Genomic DNA, 17,451 nt, shown 5'->3' with positions numbered 1-17,451 from the left:
GAGTCTGTCATTAAACATACTTGGATTTTTTTAAATGACTGTCCTGGGAAGTGACCTGCTAAAATGCTGCATCTTAATTTCATGAAAGTCTCAGGAGATAAATCTGCAAGCGATCACCACAACATCCCCATTAATCCATTCTGCTGGCAAGTGTTCAAACCATAACTCAGCCATGAGCACAGCCACAGCAGAGCTCAGGACAGGCAGGTCCTTGGACACATACCCTCAGGCAGAGAAACATGATTCAGTTACAAAAAGTTCCATCTGTCCTCAAAGCTGTCTTCCTTTTTTCTCTATCCAGGACATCTAGTTCTTTGACTCCTCACTCCAGACCAACGTGCTGCCCACATTCCGATAAGCAGTGCCTCATCCACAGATAGGGGTTCTCAATGTTAGCCATGAGCAGCTCTCCCTCCCACCCACCCTCCAAGGGGTAGCTGTCTGCTGAGTTAGCCAGAGCGGCTCATACGTTGCACTGAGATGGGAGGACCCTGAAATCAAACTGAAAGACAAGAGAAACTGCAGGCACCCGAGGCTTCAAAGGCATGGTTAGATCAGCCAGCTTAGACGGTGAGCTCCTTGGGGAAGGAACTGTGGCTTTACAGCAAGCCAAGCCTGTTACTGCTGGTCAATATGCTCTCCAGTCCGTAAGACACACACTCCCTTTGCCCAGGAACGGGGTGAAAGACAGGCCCTGCTAGAGGCAAGCACTATACTGCCTGGGTGAAAAGAATTCACCATTCAGAAAGGACCATGAGCCAGCCAGGCCAGTGCTGTGTTCACTCAGGTGCTCTGGTAACTGTAGCAAATGACCCTATCAGGGACTGCAGAAGCCACGGGAACCCTCATTACAAACCCATCCTCTAGGACTCTGGCAGGGAAGAGTGGAGACTGAGAACACTGCTCAAGTGGGCAGCTCCTGTGCTGAAAGGTACATTACACAGAGTAACTCGGGCACTTAGATTGAGAAACAGGTCTCACCACAACACCAGACACTGCAGACGCAAGCACTCAGCACCACAGGCACCTGACGATGACTCACCCAGAGGACACCATGGGAAGCCTGCGGGCCACAAAGCTGCACTCATGCTCCCTGATCGGACATGGGTCCCCCAGGCTGGGATCTCAGCCCAGGCCTGAATGAGACTCGCTTTATTTCAAGGAGGGCCATTCAATTATTTGACCCCCCATTCTGACAGACATGCTCAGAGTACTTTTTGTGAATGAGTTCCCACTGGCAGGGTAGCTCTTAACTCACAGGCCTGCAGGAAAAAGGGGATAAGGCGACTAAGGGATAAAGCTTGTCTCACCCTTTTCTGGACAGCAGGCCTCATGAAAAAACCACAGTCAGCGAGACCCAGAGAAGCCAGCAGAGCAGCCTCTCTGCTGGGTAAGAATGTGGTGGGCAAATCTGGAAACAGTCCTATGGAGGAGGGGACCTGGCAAGGGGATCAGGGAGAGATGGGAAATGCAAGGCAGCTCCTGGAATTCCCAGAGCCCACAGTGTCAGGCCAAGCCTATATGCCAAAGAGGATCCAGCCTCGAGGTGGGTGAAAAGAGAAAAAGCCCAAACAATAACCAGCATAAGACTCAGGGCGGCTAAGGAGAATAAGAACCAGGAGGATAGGCCTGCAAAAATTCACACCCGGTGCCCTCAGTTACAAACACAGCCTAGTTGCTAACAATATTAAATTCCAAAAAGACTTGTAATGTAGGAAAATAAAATAAACATCCTGCACACTTACCCAACCCTGGTAAACAGCTTCCCATGGGCATGGAGAAAACGGAGGATGAACCTTTTGTTCAGCTGCATGGGAAAAAGAGAGGAGAAAACAATTAAACTCTCCCTGATTTCCTGTGAATTCACAGAGTCCCTGGTGACAGGATAACCTGGCCTGGGTGTGGGGGTGGGCATGCAGATGGGAACCAAATGGTCATGCCCTAAGGCTCACAAACACAGGCCAGGGGCAAGTGCCAAACAGCTGGAGTGGGAAGCCGGGGTGAGCAGCTGGGTGGACACACAGCGCCCTCTGCTGGCTACCGTGCCCACCTGCAGTGATCACAGCCCCACCTCCTGCTGGACGAGGTACGTGAACGCACAGGAGATGGTGCCGCTGACTTTACTACACTGGGTATACATTTCTCCTGGACTCCGCTCAGTGCTAGGAATTCTTGTGGCACCAGGAGCAGCAACGGCTCAAAACATCCCTATCACTGACCTGAATAAAACTGCTCAACTGCTCAAAACTGCTCAACTGCTCAAAACATCCCTATCACTGACCTGAATAAAACCTTCACACCCTCTAGCCCCGTCTGAAACAAGGTCCCCGCTGCTGGGTTTTCTCTGCCCAAATAAAGGCACTTTTGCCATGTTCAGGCACCAAAGATCTTTACCAGAGAGTCAGGGCAAATGAAGAAAAGGCTACAGCAAGATAGACAGCATGTCTACAGGCCTCCCTCATTCTGAGAGACTTAGGAGGATATTTCAGGAGCTGCATGGGGCTGTAGCCGAGACAGGTGTTCTCCCTGGACACTTCTCCTTCCATCCAACCATCCTCTAGACACTCTATGTCAGTATGGAATTGTCACTATGGAATTGTTTCAGAGTTTATGAGTACAGACCATGGATTAAACAGGGGTGTACCCAGTATCCTTCACCTACAAGACAAGCCTGCCAGCACCCATATCTTATGAACAGAGGTCACAGCCAGACAGGCTGTAAAACATTGGGAGAAAAACTCTGGGGTGAGCTAAACTCTACAGGATCTGAACGTAACTTGCTAGCTAAGTCTAGACTCTAGAATGTGTGTTACGATTTTTTTGTATATGTAACCATTTGTTTCCATTCCTTCTCCTGATTCTTCTTGAATGTCCATTCTTTGTTAAATACACTTATACTTGTTTCCACTATAAACATATCTAAGTGCAGTGTGTTAAACCGAGCGGTGATTCTGAGGTGAAACTGGTAAACTGGTGTGTACTATTCCTTTGTGAGTAGCAGATCTGTGAATTCTGAAAATGTCCACTGGATTGGGCCTGGACACTCCAGGGAGATGCCTGCACTGAGACAGAGAATCCTGAGTAAGCTGAGAGGGAGGGCTTGTGCTGTCTGGGGCTTGTGGAGTCAGGGAGCTGATCCACAGCAGGCACAGACAAGGCAGGTGGTAGCGAGATGCCTCAAAGCTGGGTGCCCGCAGGAAGCAGCACAGGTAATCACATCCTGCTGCTGTAAATTCTCCCTGCAAGTTCATTTGGATAGTGAGATTTTTCTCTTCTAAACTGTTTTGGATAATGCTATGCATGATTAAACAGTTATCATGCTTCACCCAAGAAGTGGCTGCAATACAGTGCAGGATAAACGGAACCCTATATATGTCTTACACACTTCTTATTCACAGCAATGTTGTGAGGCTTGTTTGTAAAGCACTCAGATCCTTGGATGAAAGGGACTATAGAAGGACACGAGACAAAGAAATCAACTCAAAATACCCACCCCTTGGAGAACTGTCTAGAGAAGACGTGTTGACCAGGAAACCAACAACAACCCAGATCCGTTTGCAGGAGATGGCAGCGCTAGTAAATCCCTAGCTCTTCTATAGCCCTTTAAATCGAAAGCACTGTGCAAAGAAGGTCAATCTCATTGTCCCTATTTTACAGATTGGGAAACTGAGGCACAGAGAGTGAAGCAACTTGTCCAGGGTCACCCAGCAGGCCATGGCAGAGACAGGAATTAAACCCCAGGTCTCCTGAGTCCCAGTCCAGTGCCCTATCCCCTAGTCTGTAAAGACTCAGCTCCAACACTGACGGTCCCAGCTCCAACACTAATCACCTGTCATCTTGGCTGCTTTCTTCTCCAGCCTATGCCCATTATTTCGCAAGCTATGTACAGTGGGGCTGCTCAGGAAGGTATCATTAGCCTGGACTTGACTTCCCCAGGACCCAGGCAGGAGAACGAGGCCCTGCTGCAGTCGCCCCTGGACCATGGGAGAGCTTAACCATAAAATCTGCTCATAAAAAACTCTAGACCAATTAAACTGGCCTCTGCAGCCAGGGGCTCTCACACACTCACTAGCTATGTTACTGCAGCCCTGAAGAGCCCCTTGCGGTGGAACTTGACTTCACTTGCCACCATTTTATGAACTCTGCAGACAAAACCGGGAGTGACTTAAGGATGGGCCAGAAGGTTACACAGCGACTGGCAGAGCAAAGCAGGAAACAACCTTCAGTGAGGACCCTAATTCATTGTGCCAGCCAACTTTAAATATGACACAGCCTAGCCATTGCCTCTTTGAGGGGAAGCAACACGGCTTTGGGATGCTAAGACCAGAACCATGTATTTATAGCATTTAAGCCAAGGTAACTGGATGGGCAGGAGAAGGCTTGTAGGAGTGTTACAGCTGGTGGGTACCCCAACTTCCTGGACTGAGCCTCCCAGCTCCTACCATGTGCCCTAGTTAAGGAAAGCCCATTGCTGGAGTGAGTCTCGCTACCCAGACCACAAATGGGTAAAAATCCCTCCTGAGTGGCTGGGACGCATCCTGCATGCTTTCTTTGGCTGCTGGAGGCCTGGGAGAGGCATACACTGCCTCCAGGTTCCTTGCTGGAGGGATAAGGACCAGGGTGACTGACTCCCTCCATCAACCTGCCCTTCCCTCTGCATGAGCCCACCCGTGCCCGACCCTCTACCAGGAGCTTGTCTGCAGGCTGCATGTGTGTGAGGAGAAGGGGGTGGGGAACAGAGGAGGAGTTGGACAGAAGCGCTTTTCCTCCAGCCCCACAGAATTCTCAGCCAGCACCCATTTCCTGGCAGTGGGGGGGTGGCAAAACTCCACCGCGAGTGGAAAATGACACATGCATACCCTGGGGAAGCATGTACCAGATTCTTCCCACGCAGAATGAACCAGTCTATTTGGAGGCAGAGGAGGGGGTAAGCTGTACCCCAGCTCCAGTCCCGCCCACAGGGAGCAGCAAGCTGCAGTCCAGTGCAATGCTGGGCCTCTCCCACCGGCAGCCCCGAAGGGATGGATGGCTGCAGACAGTCCATGTGTTAAGTGGGAGCCCTGTGGACATGGTGACTGTTTCTAGGAAGTGGAAGCAAGAACGCATACAGAGTACCTCTGGGAAAACAGCGCGTTTCATGCTACCCAGCATCTGCAGCCCCAGCCATCTGGCAGGCCTGGGAAGAGAAGAGCTCACACCCTGCGCAGTAGTTGCACACATGGGCAGCACCTCTCTCACTTGTTTCAACACAACTTTTACCCCAGCTCCAGCTTCTGATGAGCTAATCCCTTGTCACTGAAATGAAAGTTCCAAAGTTCACGCTAAGGCCACGGGCTGCTTTGACTGGGCTCCTCTCTGAATGACTCTTTCCCTTGTGACTCACCTGCCAGTCAGTCCCTGGGAGCCCTCCTGCTCCCCAGCCAAAAGCTGCTTCTCACAGCAATAGGGAACAGTGACTTCCACTGAGCAGCCCGAGCTGTGGGGCTGGAGAAAGAGGAAGTCACATCACCCGCTACTCTGCACTCATGTGAGGGAGGGGAACACTTCCCCAAACCCGTGGTAATGAGCTTGTTACCCTGAGGCAATGAATGCAGCCCAGGGCCCTAGGCAAAGGAAAATCACAGTTAGCAGAGCTGGGAAAGGATCCTCTTCCTTGTAACTTCCTCAAACCTTCCACCAGCCTCCAATGCTGAAGGGAAGGGAAGGCCCAACAAGTTGCGAGGACAGAAGGGCCGTGAGGACGGACTGTTATCTGGTATGTGCCATGCACTTCAAGGGAAGAACAGAGGTCCCTGAACACACAGATTATTGCACTCTGCAGCAGGCTCCATCCATGGGTGACCAGACAGGCACTGTCCCCACTCAAACTGAGGTCCTGGCAGCTCCCAGCCAGGTCACAGTGAAGTGGTACTGGGAGTGCAGAACTCTCTGGGGAAGATGTAAGGAATGGCCTTCAGAGTAACCTTCACAACATCCCCTAGCAAGGGGTTCCAGATTGATTTTGCGTTGTATGAAGAAGTATTTCCTTTAATTTCTTTTAAACCTGCCGCCTATTAATTTCATTGGGTGACCCAGGGTTCTTTTATTATATGAAGGTGTAAATAGCACTTCTTTGATCACTTTCTCCACACTATTCAAGATTTTACAGACCACTATTATATCTCCCATTACTTGTCTATTTTCTATGCTGAACTATCCCAGTCTTTTTAATCTCTCCTCATGTGGAAGTTGTTTCCTATTCATTTTGGTTGCCCTTTGCTGTATCTTTGCCAATTCTTTTTTTTTTTTTTTTTTTTTTTTTTTTTTTGAGATGAGGTGACCAGATCTGCACACAGTATTCAAGATGTGGTCATGCCATGCATTTATAGAGTGGTATTATGATATTTTCTGTCTCATTATCTATGCCTTTCCTAATGTTTCCTAACATTCTGGCTGGGTTCATTTAGCTGAGGCCAGTCCTGCTTTGAGCAGGGGGTTGGACTAGATACCTCCTGAGGTCCCTTCCAACTCTAATACTAGTTAGTATATTCCTTCTGCTATACCCTTTATTATTCAAACATGGAATTTCTATCCACTGAGATTCTATGGTACATTTTAGATTTTTACTATACCTGACACTATGTTTTCTTTCACATATAGTGCTACTCCCCCATCAGCATGACCTACTCTGTCATTCATATATATTTTGTACCCCAGAATTATTGTGTTCCATTGGTTATCATCATTCCATCAAGTTTCTGTGATGCCTATTATAACAACATCCTCATATAATACCAGACAGTGAAGTTCACCCATCTTAGTATTTAGGTTTCTTGCAATTGTAGACAAGCACTTCTAAAATGTGTCAATATTTATCTGTCTCCTTACACATGATGTAACTAAACTGGACTCTTTTTCATTTGACAGTTTCTCTTCAGTAGGATGCAAAGTACCCCATTTAATAAATACTCCCCTAAGGGATGCATCTATGCAAACCATGTGCTCCTCCATATCTTTCAGCTTTCCCCCAGCCCTTGGTTTAAAAACTCTTATGAACTTTTTAATTTCACATGCCAGCAATCTGGTTCCATTTTGGTTTAGGTGGAGCTCTTCCTTCCTATAGATGCTCCTCCTTTCCCCTTTCCCTGGTTCCTAATAAACGTAATTCCCTCCTCCAAATACAATAATTTCATCCATGCACTGAAACCCGCAGCTCTGCCCATCTGTCTGGCCCAATGCTGGAGCCAGAAGCATTTCAGGGAATGCTACCATGGAGCAGGGGTTTGGCAACTCGGTAGCGGGTATCTCAGAAACGCTGGTGTCCAAAGAAGTTATGAGCAGATAGTGAAGGTACCAGTTATAAATACAAACCACCTAGTCAGGCAGAAGAGGGAGGACCTCACACACAGCTAGGACCTGAAGCTGAAAACAGCTGCTTCAGCTGTCTTCATTCAGTATGTGAAGACATATTAAACCTTCCCAGGAAGAGGCAACACCACCAGACAAAGCTGCATACTCCTGTCCATGCAGCATTTACACACTGCATCACCAAGCAAACTGGACTTGTTACCATGGAAGGAACCAGCATTCATTAACAGCTGGAAGAGGGGCTAAGGAAACCAAGAACAGATACAAGATATGCTAAACTAGCCAGCTGAAATCACAGAGACGGCACAATGAGAATATCCAGGTGATGCACAGAATCTACCAGACAGCCTAGTGTTAGTAGAGACACGGGGGGTGAGGTAATAGCTTTTATTGGACCAGCTTCTGTTGGTGAATAAGACAAAACTTTCAAGGTCCCAGAGCTCTCCTGCAGGTCAGGTCTGTGGAGCTGGTAAGTTTGTCTCTTTCACCAAAAGATGTCTCCCACCCAGCAGGGCAGCACATGAACATCATCCAGGTGCACAGAAAAGGAAGTGGAGAGAACGAATCTGGGACCAGAGGATCCAGTTCTCTACATGAACAAAGATCTATCAGGCTTGCTGCAAGGAGCCAGAATGAGTGCAGAGCTTTGGCACCTGAGTGTCAGCCCCAGCTGTGAACACGGCACCAAATAAGGGAAGGATTCTGGTCCAGCAACTCCCGAGGAAAAACTGTTTCAAGTTAAAAATTGTTACTTCAGGTTTGGAACTAAATTTCTGTATCTGTTCTTTATCAAGTAGAGCAAACTTTCCTCAACAGCAGCAAAGCTTCTGTGGAGCAGAAAGCAGCATCAGAATCACAATAGGCTGCAAAAGACAGGTCCATTAATCAAGAGACACCAGATGCAAGACTGCATGAAGAGAACACATCATCTCCACTGGGAGGTTGTGAGCATGGCAGGCAGCTCTCCTAGGTCTAGGGTGTCCTCAATGGTGAGGGGCTTGGGATGCAGACCACTAAACGACACAGCTCAGCTTCAAAACATTTACCACATCTGCCCCAACATTTGGTGCCTGGCGGATTTATTTGGTGACCAGCCATTAGTAGAGTCAGTCCATTTTCAGGCACAGCATCCTTGCTCAGGAACTTGGGCAATAAAATGCAGTGTTCCTTGCAGGCAGGCTGGGGAGATGTGACTGCCTGCTCAGGGACACATGGCCAGGCTTTCCATCACGCCTCATAAGATTCTCTCTTCCACAGGTGGCTTCTTCAGCATGTCAGTTCCTTTGCTAGCGCTGGCCCATCCATCCCTTATAACAGCAACACAGTATCTGCAGCACCTCCCATTGTGTCCAAATTCCAGTATCTGGGTAATTATATTCTGACTAAATTCTCCTCCAATATCAAATGGAGACAGAACTCTCCTTCCTTTCCTGTCCTAAGTCACTCTGTAATGCTGTTTCCATGTCCTACCCCAGAACTGGCTGCATTTCAGTGTTGGCACAAGTGATCCTTATGTGAAAATGTGTGTGCACACACAGTTGGTTAGAACTTTGACTATCTGGGATAAGAAATTACACAGAAAAGTAAAACCCAATTTCTTGGGGCTTATGGCACCACTGGAAAGAGGCCCATAGCCCAAAAGTCCCAGACACACACCTGTATACCCTACAGGCAAAGGGAATGTTGACACGCTCACCTGCCCCACAGCTCTGCAGCTGCAGGAGGCTATGATTCTATGGCAGATTTTAGTGTTGTAAGAAAATTACAAGTTAGCATCTCAGCAGAGGAAACAGAAACACTTAGAGAAACTGCAGTGAAAAAAACAAGCCTTCCAGTCCCACTCGCAGCGCACCCTCCGGTCCTGCTGTAAGGCTGGTGGGATAATGAGCAAGAACCCTGTACACAGACTATTTGTAAAATGACACCAGCCAATGGAGACTCCATTTGCTCTCGCCAATTCCGAACAACCAAATGTACGTGACCACTACCTACATTGTACAAAATGTATCAGTGAAAACTGTCCTAATAGTACCCAGTGTTCTCCTTCCCAGCACTGGCCTCTGTCAAATATGTCAAAGAGACTCCTCAGATAAGATGTCAGGTTCCTTGTCAATGCAGAAGCTCTTTACAAGTTGGCGCTGGTGTTGCAGGTTGTTCGGGACTTCGATGCTGCATATGGCTGCACTGTCCAGGATGGAGCAGTGGGTCCTGACATCAGCAGGACAAGTGACCCAGGCGGACCCACTCCTTGTCCTAGTCTGCATGTTTTGTGTTGAGTGGAGGGCAGGGCACAGAACGACAGATTTCATGGCTCACTGCTAAGCAAACACTATTTAAACCACCTGACTTTCACCAGCAGTGAGCAGGAGTCCCCCTTCCTGTAACTCAGCAGATACAAAAATGATCGTTCAGAGAACACTGATTCTGAGAAGCAGGAGGGACTCATTTATTAGATTTTAAAATCAGAGGGTATCATTGTGACCATCCCATCCGAACTTCTGAATACCTTGCCCAATGATTCCTGCACCCAGCCCTACCTTTGCGGTTGATCTAGAGCAGCTCTTTCAGAAAAGAGACATCCAATCTTGATTTAAAGATTCCAAGTGATGGAGGACCCATCACAACCTTTGGTGAGCTGTTCCACTGAGGAATTACATTCACCGTTAAAAATGTGCATCTTACTTCCTTCCAGCCTGAATTTTTCTACCTTCAGCTTCAAGCAGTTGGATCTTGTTATGCCTTTGCTAGACGAAAGAGTCCTTTATAGTCAGACATCTTCTCCCCGTGTCATGCTTACAGACTGTGACCAAGTTGCTATTTAGCCTTCTATATAATAAGCTAAACAGATTGACCTGTTTGTTTGTGAGCTCTGTGCTGGACCTGCACTTCTTAGAGTGAAGAGCCACTGCCATGTGGTGCTGCTCAGCTGGTGACCCAATTTCTGACAGGGAGAAAACAAGGATGACATTTCCAAGGAAAGCCAATCAAGTGAATAAACCGATGTTTGAGCGGCCATTTCCAAGGGGTGGCTGTCAGAGTCCCCCATCCTAAGTTAGCGTCCCACTGTTACGGGTCACAAAAAAGGAACAGAAGGGGACCCCAGGAGACAGGACTCTCACTCATTCCTGCAACAGGGTAAGAACCTGTCCAGGAAAACAACATTGTGACAAATAATTTGGATGATGTCAGGAGAGGTCAAGCTGTGAGGCTCACTTCTTCCTTGGGTGTGAAACCTGTCCAGGTAGCAACACAATGACAGCGTGGTATGGAGGGGGTTCAATTCAAAGACTGATCCTCTGTGAAAGCCAGGAGCACACACTGGAACATGTATCATATGAGACTCAAACAAGCTGTTAGGACCAAGTCTCTGGAAAACCAGGTTTCAGTCTGTCCTAGCTGCTGAAAAGGTCTGAAACAGGACTATGTTAATGCGAACTGGATACCTAGTAGAGCATACCAGGAGGGTCTACCTGGGGCGATTAGAGTGCAATCCATTAGTGTGCTGTACAAATCCCACTTCTCTAGTGCACTTTGCTGGCGCCATGTAGACGAGCTCTTAGACTAACGAAAACAATCATCAGAAGAATTGTTGCGCCTACAAGCACCTGCCCCATTCTGGGAAATGTACAAACCAATCTCCCGACACGCCCATTAGCCCACTCTGCCCTTGAGCCCCTTTCTCACACTGCCAAATACTACCCCATCTAGCCCTAAAGTGCAAACTTCCTCCTCCCATCCTCAGCAATGCCACACTCCAGAGCCCAGAGCAGAGGGATGGACTCATGCAGCAGCAGAAGGTGGGGCTTCAGTCACACACAAATCCCTGGCTAATCAGCAGTGATGGGAAAGACATGGCATCAGAGTGAATCAAGGCAAAGGAGCTTTCAAGAAGACTGTGTTTGGCTTTCAAGTCTAGCAAGGGCTTGTTAGAACTTTACCTGCTTGTCCAAGCCTTTCTGAGCTCTGGGCATGTAAGAAAAACCCTTCCCAATGGCACCCTTCCAAGCCGTCATTATGTCCCAGAATACCCAGCAGAAGCCGATGCCCACCGCTGGAAGGAAAGCACGTCACACAATCTCTCCCCTTCGAGCTATGTTAGTCCCTACCTTGCTTCTCACATTTAAAAAAAAATCCACCAACATGGTCTGAAAAATCAATACCAGTTCTGGAAATTCTTACTGGTAACTGAGTCTTCACTTTCTGGGTAGTGACAAAAGGTCAAGTGGGCTGGAAAGCAACATGTGGGTTCCACTTGACATGCATGCACAGGATATATTGGTAATCAAGCATGGCGAGCTGAGACAGCTTTCAGCAGCACGTTGGAGAAAGCCCCTAGGAGAGATCAAGAACCCAGAGGTGGGGAAATGGTGTTGATTCTGAGGGGATCTCTAGTGCTGGTGAGACAGGAGAGGAGGGCTTTAAAAATATTTTCAAATAAAAAGAACAACAACAAAAACGAGTTCTGTGCAAGCATGGGAAGGTGTGTAACTGGCAGGCGAGAAGGAGCAGAAGCCAGTGCTCGCTGCATGGCTTATGTCACGTCTCAAGCCCAGAGAGGCTAGGAATGTGGTTTTAGTGTTTAACCAGCCTCAACTGCAGCCTGGCACACTCTGCTTCCTCCCGAGAGAAGGCTTCTCTCTGTTAGAGAAAAGAAACCAACATCACAGCTCGAAACAAAACGGCTAGAGTAAAAATAAAGCCCAAGGTGGTTTGGTGACCGAGGTCACATTAGGAGACGGAGAGTTTGCAGGCTGGGGGATGCACTCAGAGGTGCTCACGCTGCCAATGAAGAAAAAAGTTACAGTAGGGAGACAGAGAAGAAAACTAATTCAAGTCCAGAAAATAACTGGTTGAGAAGCCCCTTTCACACGCCTCCTACACTAAGCGTGTTCCCCTGTTCCTGACACACAGTTTGTAAACCGTTTCCTAAACACAAAGGAAAAAACCCCAGACCTTGATCTGACCTCCACAAGTGAGTAACCAAAACCCAACAGCTTCCTGCAAGCCTGCAGGGGTGAAGACAGAAGTCTGCTTGGGGTGGGAGAGAAGAAAATAAGGAAGCAGGTCTCTAGTGGTGGGGAGGGAACAGAATTCAAGGAGTTTGAATATAATTGATATAATTAAATGTAATGCAGTTAGGAGGACAGGGAACATTACTCTTATTTGTCTGCAAGAGCACAACACAATGCATGGGCCACAGCTGAGCTCCCCCAAATCAGATATGAGAGAGCGCATTATAAATCTAGCAATACTTTGGGCAACCAGCATAGCCAGGGGTCACCCTTGCTGGAGATATTCAGGGCCAACATGCACAGGAGAGAGAATTCCTGATCCACCGGAGACTCACTTCTATCCCTAATGTTCTAGCACCTGTTACAAGGCCCTGTGGTCATCTGGATCAGGTGCTGTGCTGTGGGGAGCACAACCCCTGCATATACCCCAAACACTGGCTCATGCACTGTCAAAGAACCAGGAGCCATCCACATTGGGGGACAAACTTATACCACCTCTCTGGAGCGCTTCAGCATACAGCACGAATAGGAGGGTCCACAGCTGTCAAGCTATTAGGTAAGTGCCCAGGCTTAGCTGGATTAACTGATTAACCCATCACGCGCTGTGATTTTGCATAGAGATGGAGCACAGGGCTGTGGGTGAACATCCTACAAGGATTAAAAAAGCATGAGTACTGAGCGAACGGTATCTGGGGCAGTCACTCAAGAGATAAGTGTAACCTGGAGGTTTCCCAGTGCATACATGCTGGGTGACCTCGCGTAGAGCTGTACTCCAAGAGAACAGCATGGGGAGAATGCACAGAGCCTGCTGCATCAAAGGGTTAATGCCTCAATTCCTGACTGCACCGTTTAAACTGGAAATACCTCAACTTACTGTCCAGATCTCAGCTCCCTAAACACTTTCCTAGGCTCCCCACCCGAGCCCAGAGGCAGTAAAACGGAGCCTGGCACCTTTGCCAGTAGGTATTATCCTGCTCCATTCAGGCTCTTGTAGAAACCAGAACAGGCTGATTCTCAATGTAGCCCGGCACGCAGCAGGAAGCTATACTAACAGCCTGAAGCCAGGACACACTCAGTGGCCCAGAGTCTCTCCGAGTCCTATGGCAGCAGCACCGAAGAGCTGGAGAAGATTCTGCCTACGGTGCCCAAAATTCTAAATCTCAGTCATTCTGCTCCTGAGAGGGACGGCCTCTAATGCTTCTACTCAGTGAGTATTACAGCATCTCCATGACCTCAGGTCTTTGTGCTGACCCCAAAGCTTCCTGCTAGCCGTCCCGCTAGCTCCATTTCGAACATGGCTGGCTGAGTTGCTTCCTCCTGCCATCCAAAAGCTCAGCTTATATTCACCTTCCTGTCTGTCCAACACCCTAAGATTTAACCACTCTCTTTAGTGGCTTGGGAACTTCAGGCTTCGCCTTTCATTCTTCTTCATCCACTGGGAACTGTGCAGGTAGTACAGAGTCGCACTAGCACAAGCACTAGGACTGAGAAGACAAGTTCCTGTTAGCCTGACGACAGACTGCTGAGGGAACCGTCAGAAATGATGTGTTTCCCTAGTGGAGCTCTCATTCATGTGCCTCTGCAATGGGGCAGCTATAGGATTTGAATAACACGCCATTTTGACTTTTGTCTGTCACTTATTTCTAAATATGTGTAGAGGAAAAGAGCTACAGGAAACAGTGCAGATGAGAACAGCAGCTCCCTTCACACACAACTACTTCAACAGGCAAGGGGGTACTTCTCTGTGGTATAGTCGTATGTGCAATGATGGTGTCATTTCAACAGGCTCTTGGCTAATATGGTGACAAGCTCCCAGAAACATAAAACACTCCCAGAGAGAGAAGAGGGCAATCCCCAGTCTGAGTGTGGACAGGATGGGTGGGACTGAGAAACAGGCAAGAGGGACAGCGGTGTGTAGCTGAGTCCAGGTGGCAGGTGAGAGTGAAGCAGTGATCTGGGGCACAGGAGTATTGCCAAACTCTTCAACTAGGCTCAAAGAGGATTTTATTCTACGGCTTTATGAACTGCCATCACCAGACACAGAACCTAGGACTCCGAACAGACTTTAGACTGAAACTGAACAGATTAGGAAACCAGCCACTGCCCTGCAGCCCCAGTCACCCAAATGACCCAGCGCCCAAGCACATGGAGATAAACAGCAAATGGAACCCATGGAAAACGGATGTGAAACACAGGGGAGCTGACTGGGAAAGTGACCTTGCTCTCTGCTGAGGGCATCTGCCCTGCGATGAAAGCAGCATGCAGCCCCGGCAACCTACAGGACTCTTCACTGCTCCTGGACAAACAGCCCGAGTCACAGGAAGTGCCTCCTCCCACCTTCGATTACTGTTATGGTTGCAGGGATGCATCTGGTGTCTAGACACCACGGTGATGGGTGGATTAGACAAGCATAGACAGAAATAAAAGTGGGTAAAAGAGAATAATTCAGAAAGGAAGCACTGGTGAAGGAGGGAAGATCAAAACAGTCAAAGATGTCCTGACACAAACAGAAACAACTTGTACCCAGCCAGGAAGAGAGCTGCAGAGAGACAAGCGAGCTCTGGCAAGCTCCAGTAGCCAAGGCAGGCCTGCCTGCAGTGGAGTTCAGACACGGTCTCAGGATGGGGTACAGGGACAAACCATCTGACCTCAACTGCCTTGCAAGGACAAAGGGGTGATGATGCATTTTCGTAAAGCACCATTTCCAGCTTCAGATCAGCATTTTCCCTCATGACCTTACAACGAGCTGATTTTCCAATCAAGCATAGTACAGAGAGACTCGGGAAAGGTCAGGAGGGTAGAAGGGCCCAGAGCCCATCTCCAGTCAGTTGTAGGTGACTGTGTGAGGCACTACAAAGAGAGGTATCACCTGCAGATCTGACATTCAGCGCAGTTCATGCTCTGACAGCTACCCTTCCCCTCGCACCCAGCTCTCACGCACCCTTCTCACTCCCTCACCACCAGCACTCACACCCACCACAGTCATTTAGAGACTTAAGAGCAAAATCAAGGACATTCTGTGCAACGAGCTATGCTAATGCAGCGTTAAAGCTGAGACATTCATCCCCAAGAATGAGGACCCTCCGTAGGTATTTCCAATGTGCCCGTTACCTTAGTATCTTTCTTGGCACTGAGTACAAAGGTAAGAATCCCACTCCATTTAGACTGTAAGAAGGCATCAGTTCTCCCGATTCCTTTAATCAGCTGCTGCTGCTGTTTTATTGCCTGTCTGCAGAAAGGAGGCTGAATTGTTCTTCAGTTGCTGCTGCTGAGGAGGAAGGCTTGTGCGAAGAGCTAGGCTTGCACAGAGCTCTGAACTCCCTCTGCAACTGTAACTTTGCCCCATTGCACGTATGTGCTCCTACAAAAAGGTCTCTCATTACAAGGGCCACAACACTGGGCAAGGGACACATTAGTCAAGAAATAACTCAAATATTGTGCCAGGGACAGAAAAGCCTTGTGGTTAGAGCACGGACTGGGAACCAGGATTCTGGTCTTAACTTTCACATTTCACAGCTGTATGATACTGTCCTACCTTACAAAGGGTCTAAGAGCTCAATTCATTATTGGTTGTAAAGTAGTCAGGCCTCTGAGAGAGGGACAAAGAATTATTATTACAATGCCTCTCTGCTGTAACCTTAGCTGCGTCTATGCAGCATGTTGCATTTCTGCATACATGTTGCATGATAATGTGAGGAGCAGTCTCCTGCAATGCATAACCAGAAGGCAAGGCCACTGTGGGAACCGGAACTCCACACTTCCTGACTGGGGTGATTAAAATCTCCAGCTCAGAGTCACATTAACACTTTCTCAGGGATGGAGAGAGCGTGGCCTGCGCGCTCCATTGACATGCCGTGTGATCACCAAGCTGCACCTGAGTATCTCGTTTTAAATCAATCGACACACGCAAGGCAAGTGCAGTCAAGAAGCAGGGACCCAGCCCTGGGGCTCACTGTGCACTACCTCGCTGTAAAAACCTAAAATCAATGGGACTGTTCATGGGGTCAGCCACTTCCTTGCTTCCCTGCATAGGACTAGGCACATGGCAACCCAGCCATCAGTGGGCCAGTGCACCAGCTCGCCATGGGCTACAGTGTCAATGCACCTTTCCATGCTACACATTTCCAAGAGACTTCTGTGCAGCTGGAGAATGAAAGACACAGAGACCTAAACACCAGACGGCTGCACGCCCAGAAAAAGCCACTCAAACGAAAAGGCAGTATTATAACCCACGCACGGATTTTGCCTTCTGTAATATAAGAACATAGGAATGGCCACACTGGGTCAGACCAATGGTCCGTCCAGCCCAGTGTCCTGTCTGCCAACAGCAGCCAAAGCCTGAAGCAAGAGGCTGCCCTCAGGATGCAGGCCTCCATGCCAACAGAGAAAGGGGCCAAATCCAGGATGCCTGGGACTCAGAAGGAAGAGGTGTTGCATTTGCTGAGCTCTGCTGCCCACCGGAAGACGTCATGTGGTAAATAGTGGGAGAAGAAACCACACCAAACTTCCAACCAGCTATTTATACAGAGCTATAGGCAAATTACAGGACTGCACGTCACCCTTCTTAGCGATAATGATCATCAGTATAGCAATGTGTCTTTCTCCAGCTCCTTTCATCTCATGGGCTCAGCCGAAGTGCTCTACTAACCCTACAACGGTGCCATTATCCACACTCTACAGAAAGGGAAAGGAAGGCACAGAGAAGGAAAGTGGCTGGCCCAAGGCCACGCAGGGAGGAAGTGCAGAGCTGAGCAGAGTCCCCTGCTCACTAACAACATGCAGAACACACGTCAGCGCTAGTATGCATGTCCTGGGGCGAAGGCCTCTGTCCACAGAGCAAACATTCAGTATGTGGCCTCTCTGCCAAGCATGCCAACAAGGGTCCAAAAGTGGTGGCTTTATGATGCAGACAGCAGCATACCAGGGAACAGACTCAGGATAACCATTTTTAGTCACCATTGCCTTGGGCTGATTTGAAGTAACAATTTAGACAAGAAAGGCTCAGGCATCGGAATCTCTTCCCCAGTTCCCTGAGCCATGTAGAATATGCTTATATAATATAATACAATAGCTATTTTACAGGACTACATTC

General features: G+C 48.4%; 1 protein-coding gene across 5 annotated transcripts in view; it reads right to left on the bottom strand.

The window, feature by feature from the left end:
• Window positions 1-17,451, bottom strand: part of SMG6 (SMG6 nonsense mediated mRNA decay factor) — a 139,926-nt gene that overhangs the window by 103,166 nt on the left and 19,309 nt on the right. For all 5 annotated transcript variants that reach the window (XM_067565965.1, XM_067565964.1, XM_067565963.1 and 2 more), the window contains exon 9: window positions 1,746-1,807. In XM_067565965.1, coding sequence (XP_067422066.1) covers window positions 1,746-1,807 — 62 coding nt within the window. The remainder of the gene's footprint in view (window positions 1-1,745; window positions 1,808-17,451) is intronic.

This window comes from Emydura macquarii, unplaced genomic scaffold (assembly GCF_026122565.2).
Source record: "Emydura macquarii macquarii isolate MOO-44397 ecotype Brisbane River unplaced genomic scaffold, CSIRO-AGI_Emac_v2 contig_2699, whole genome shotgun sequence".
Lineage (NCBI taxonomy): Eukaryota > Metazoa > Chordata > Testudines > Chelidae > Emydura > Emydura macquarii.
The sequence above is the reverse complement of the archived record's forward strand: the minus strand, read 5'-3'. Positions and strand labels throughout refer to the sequence as shown.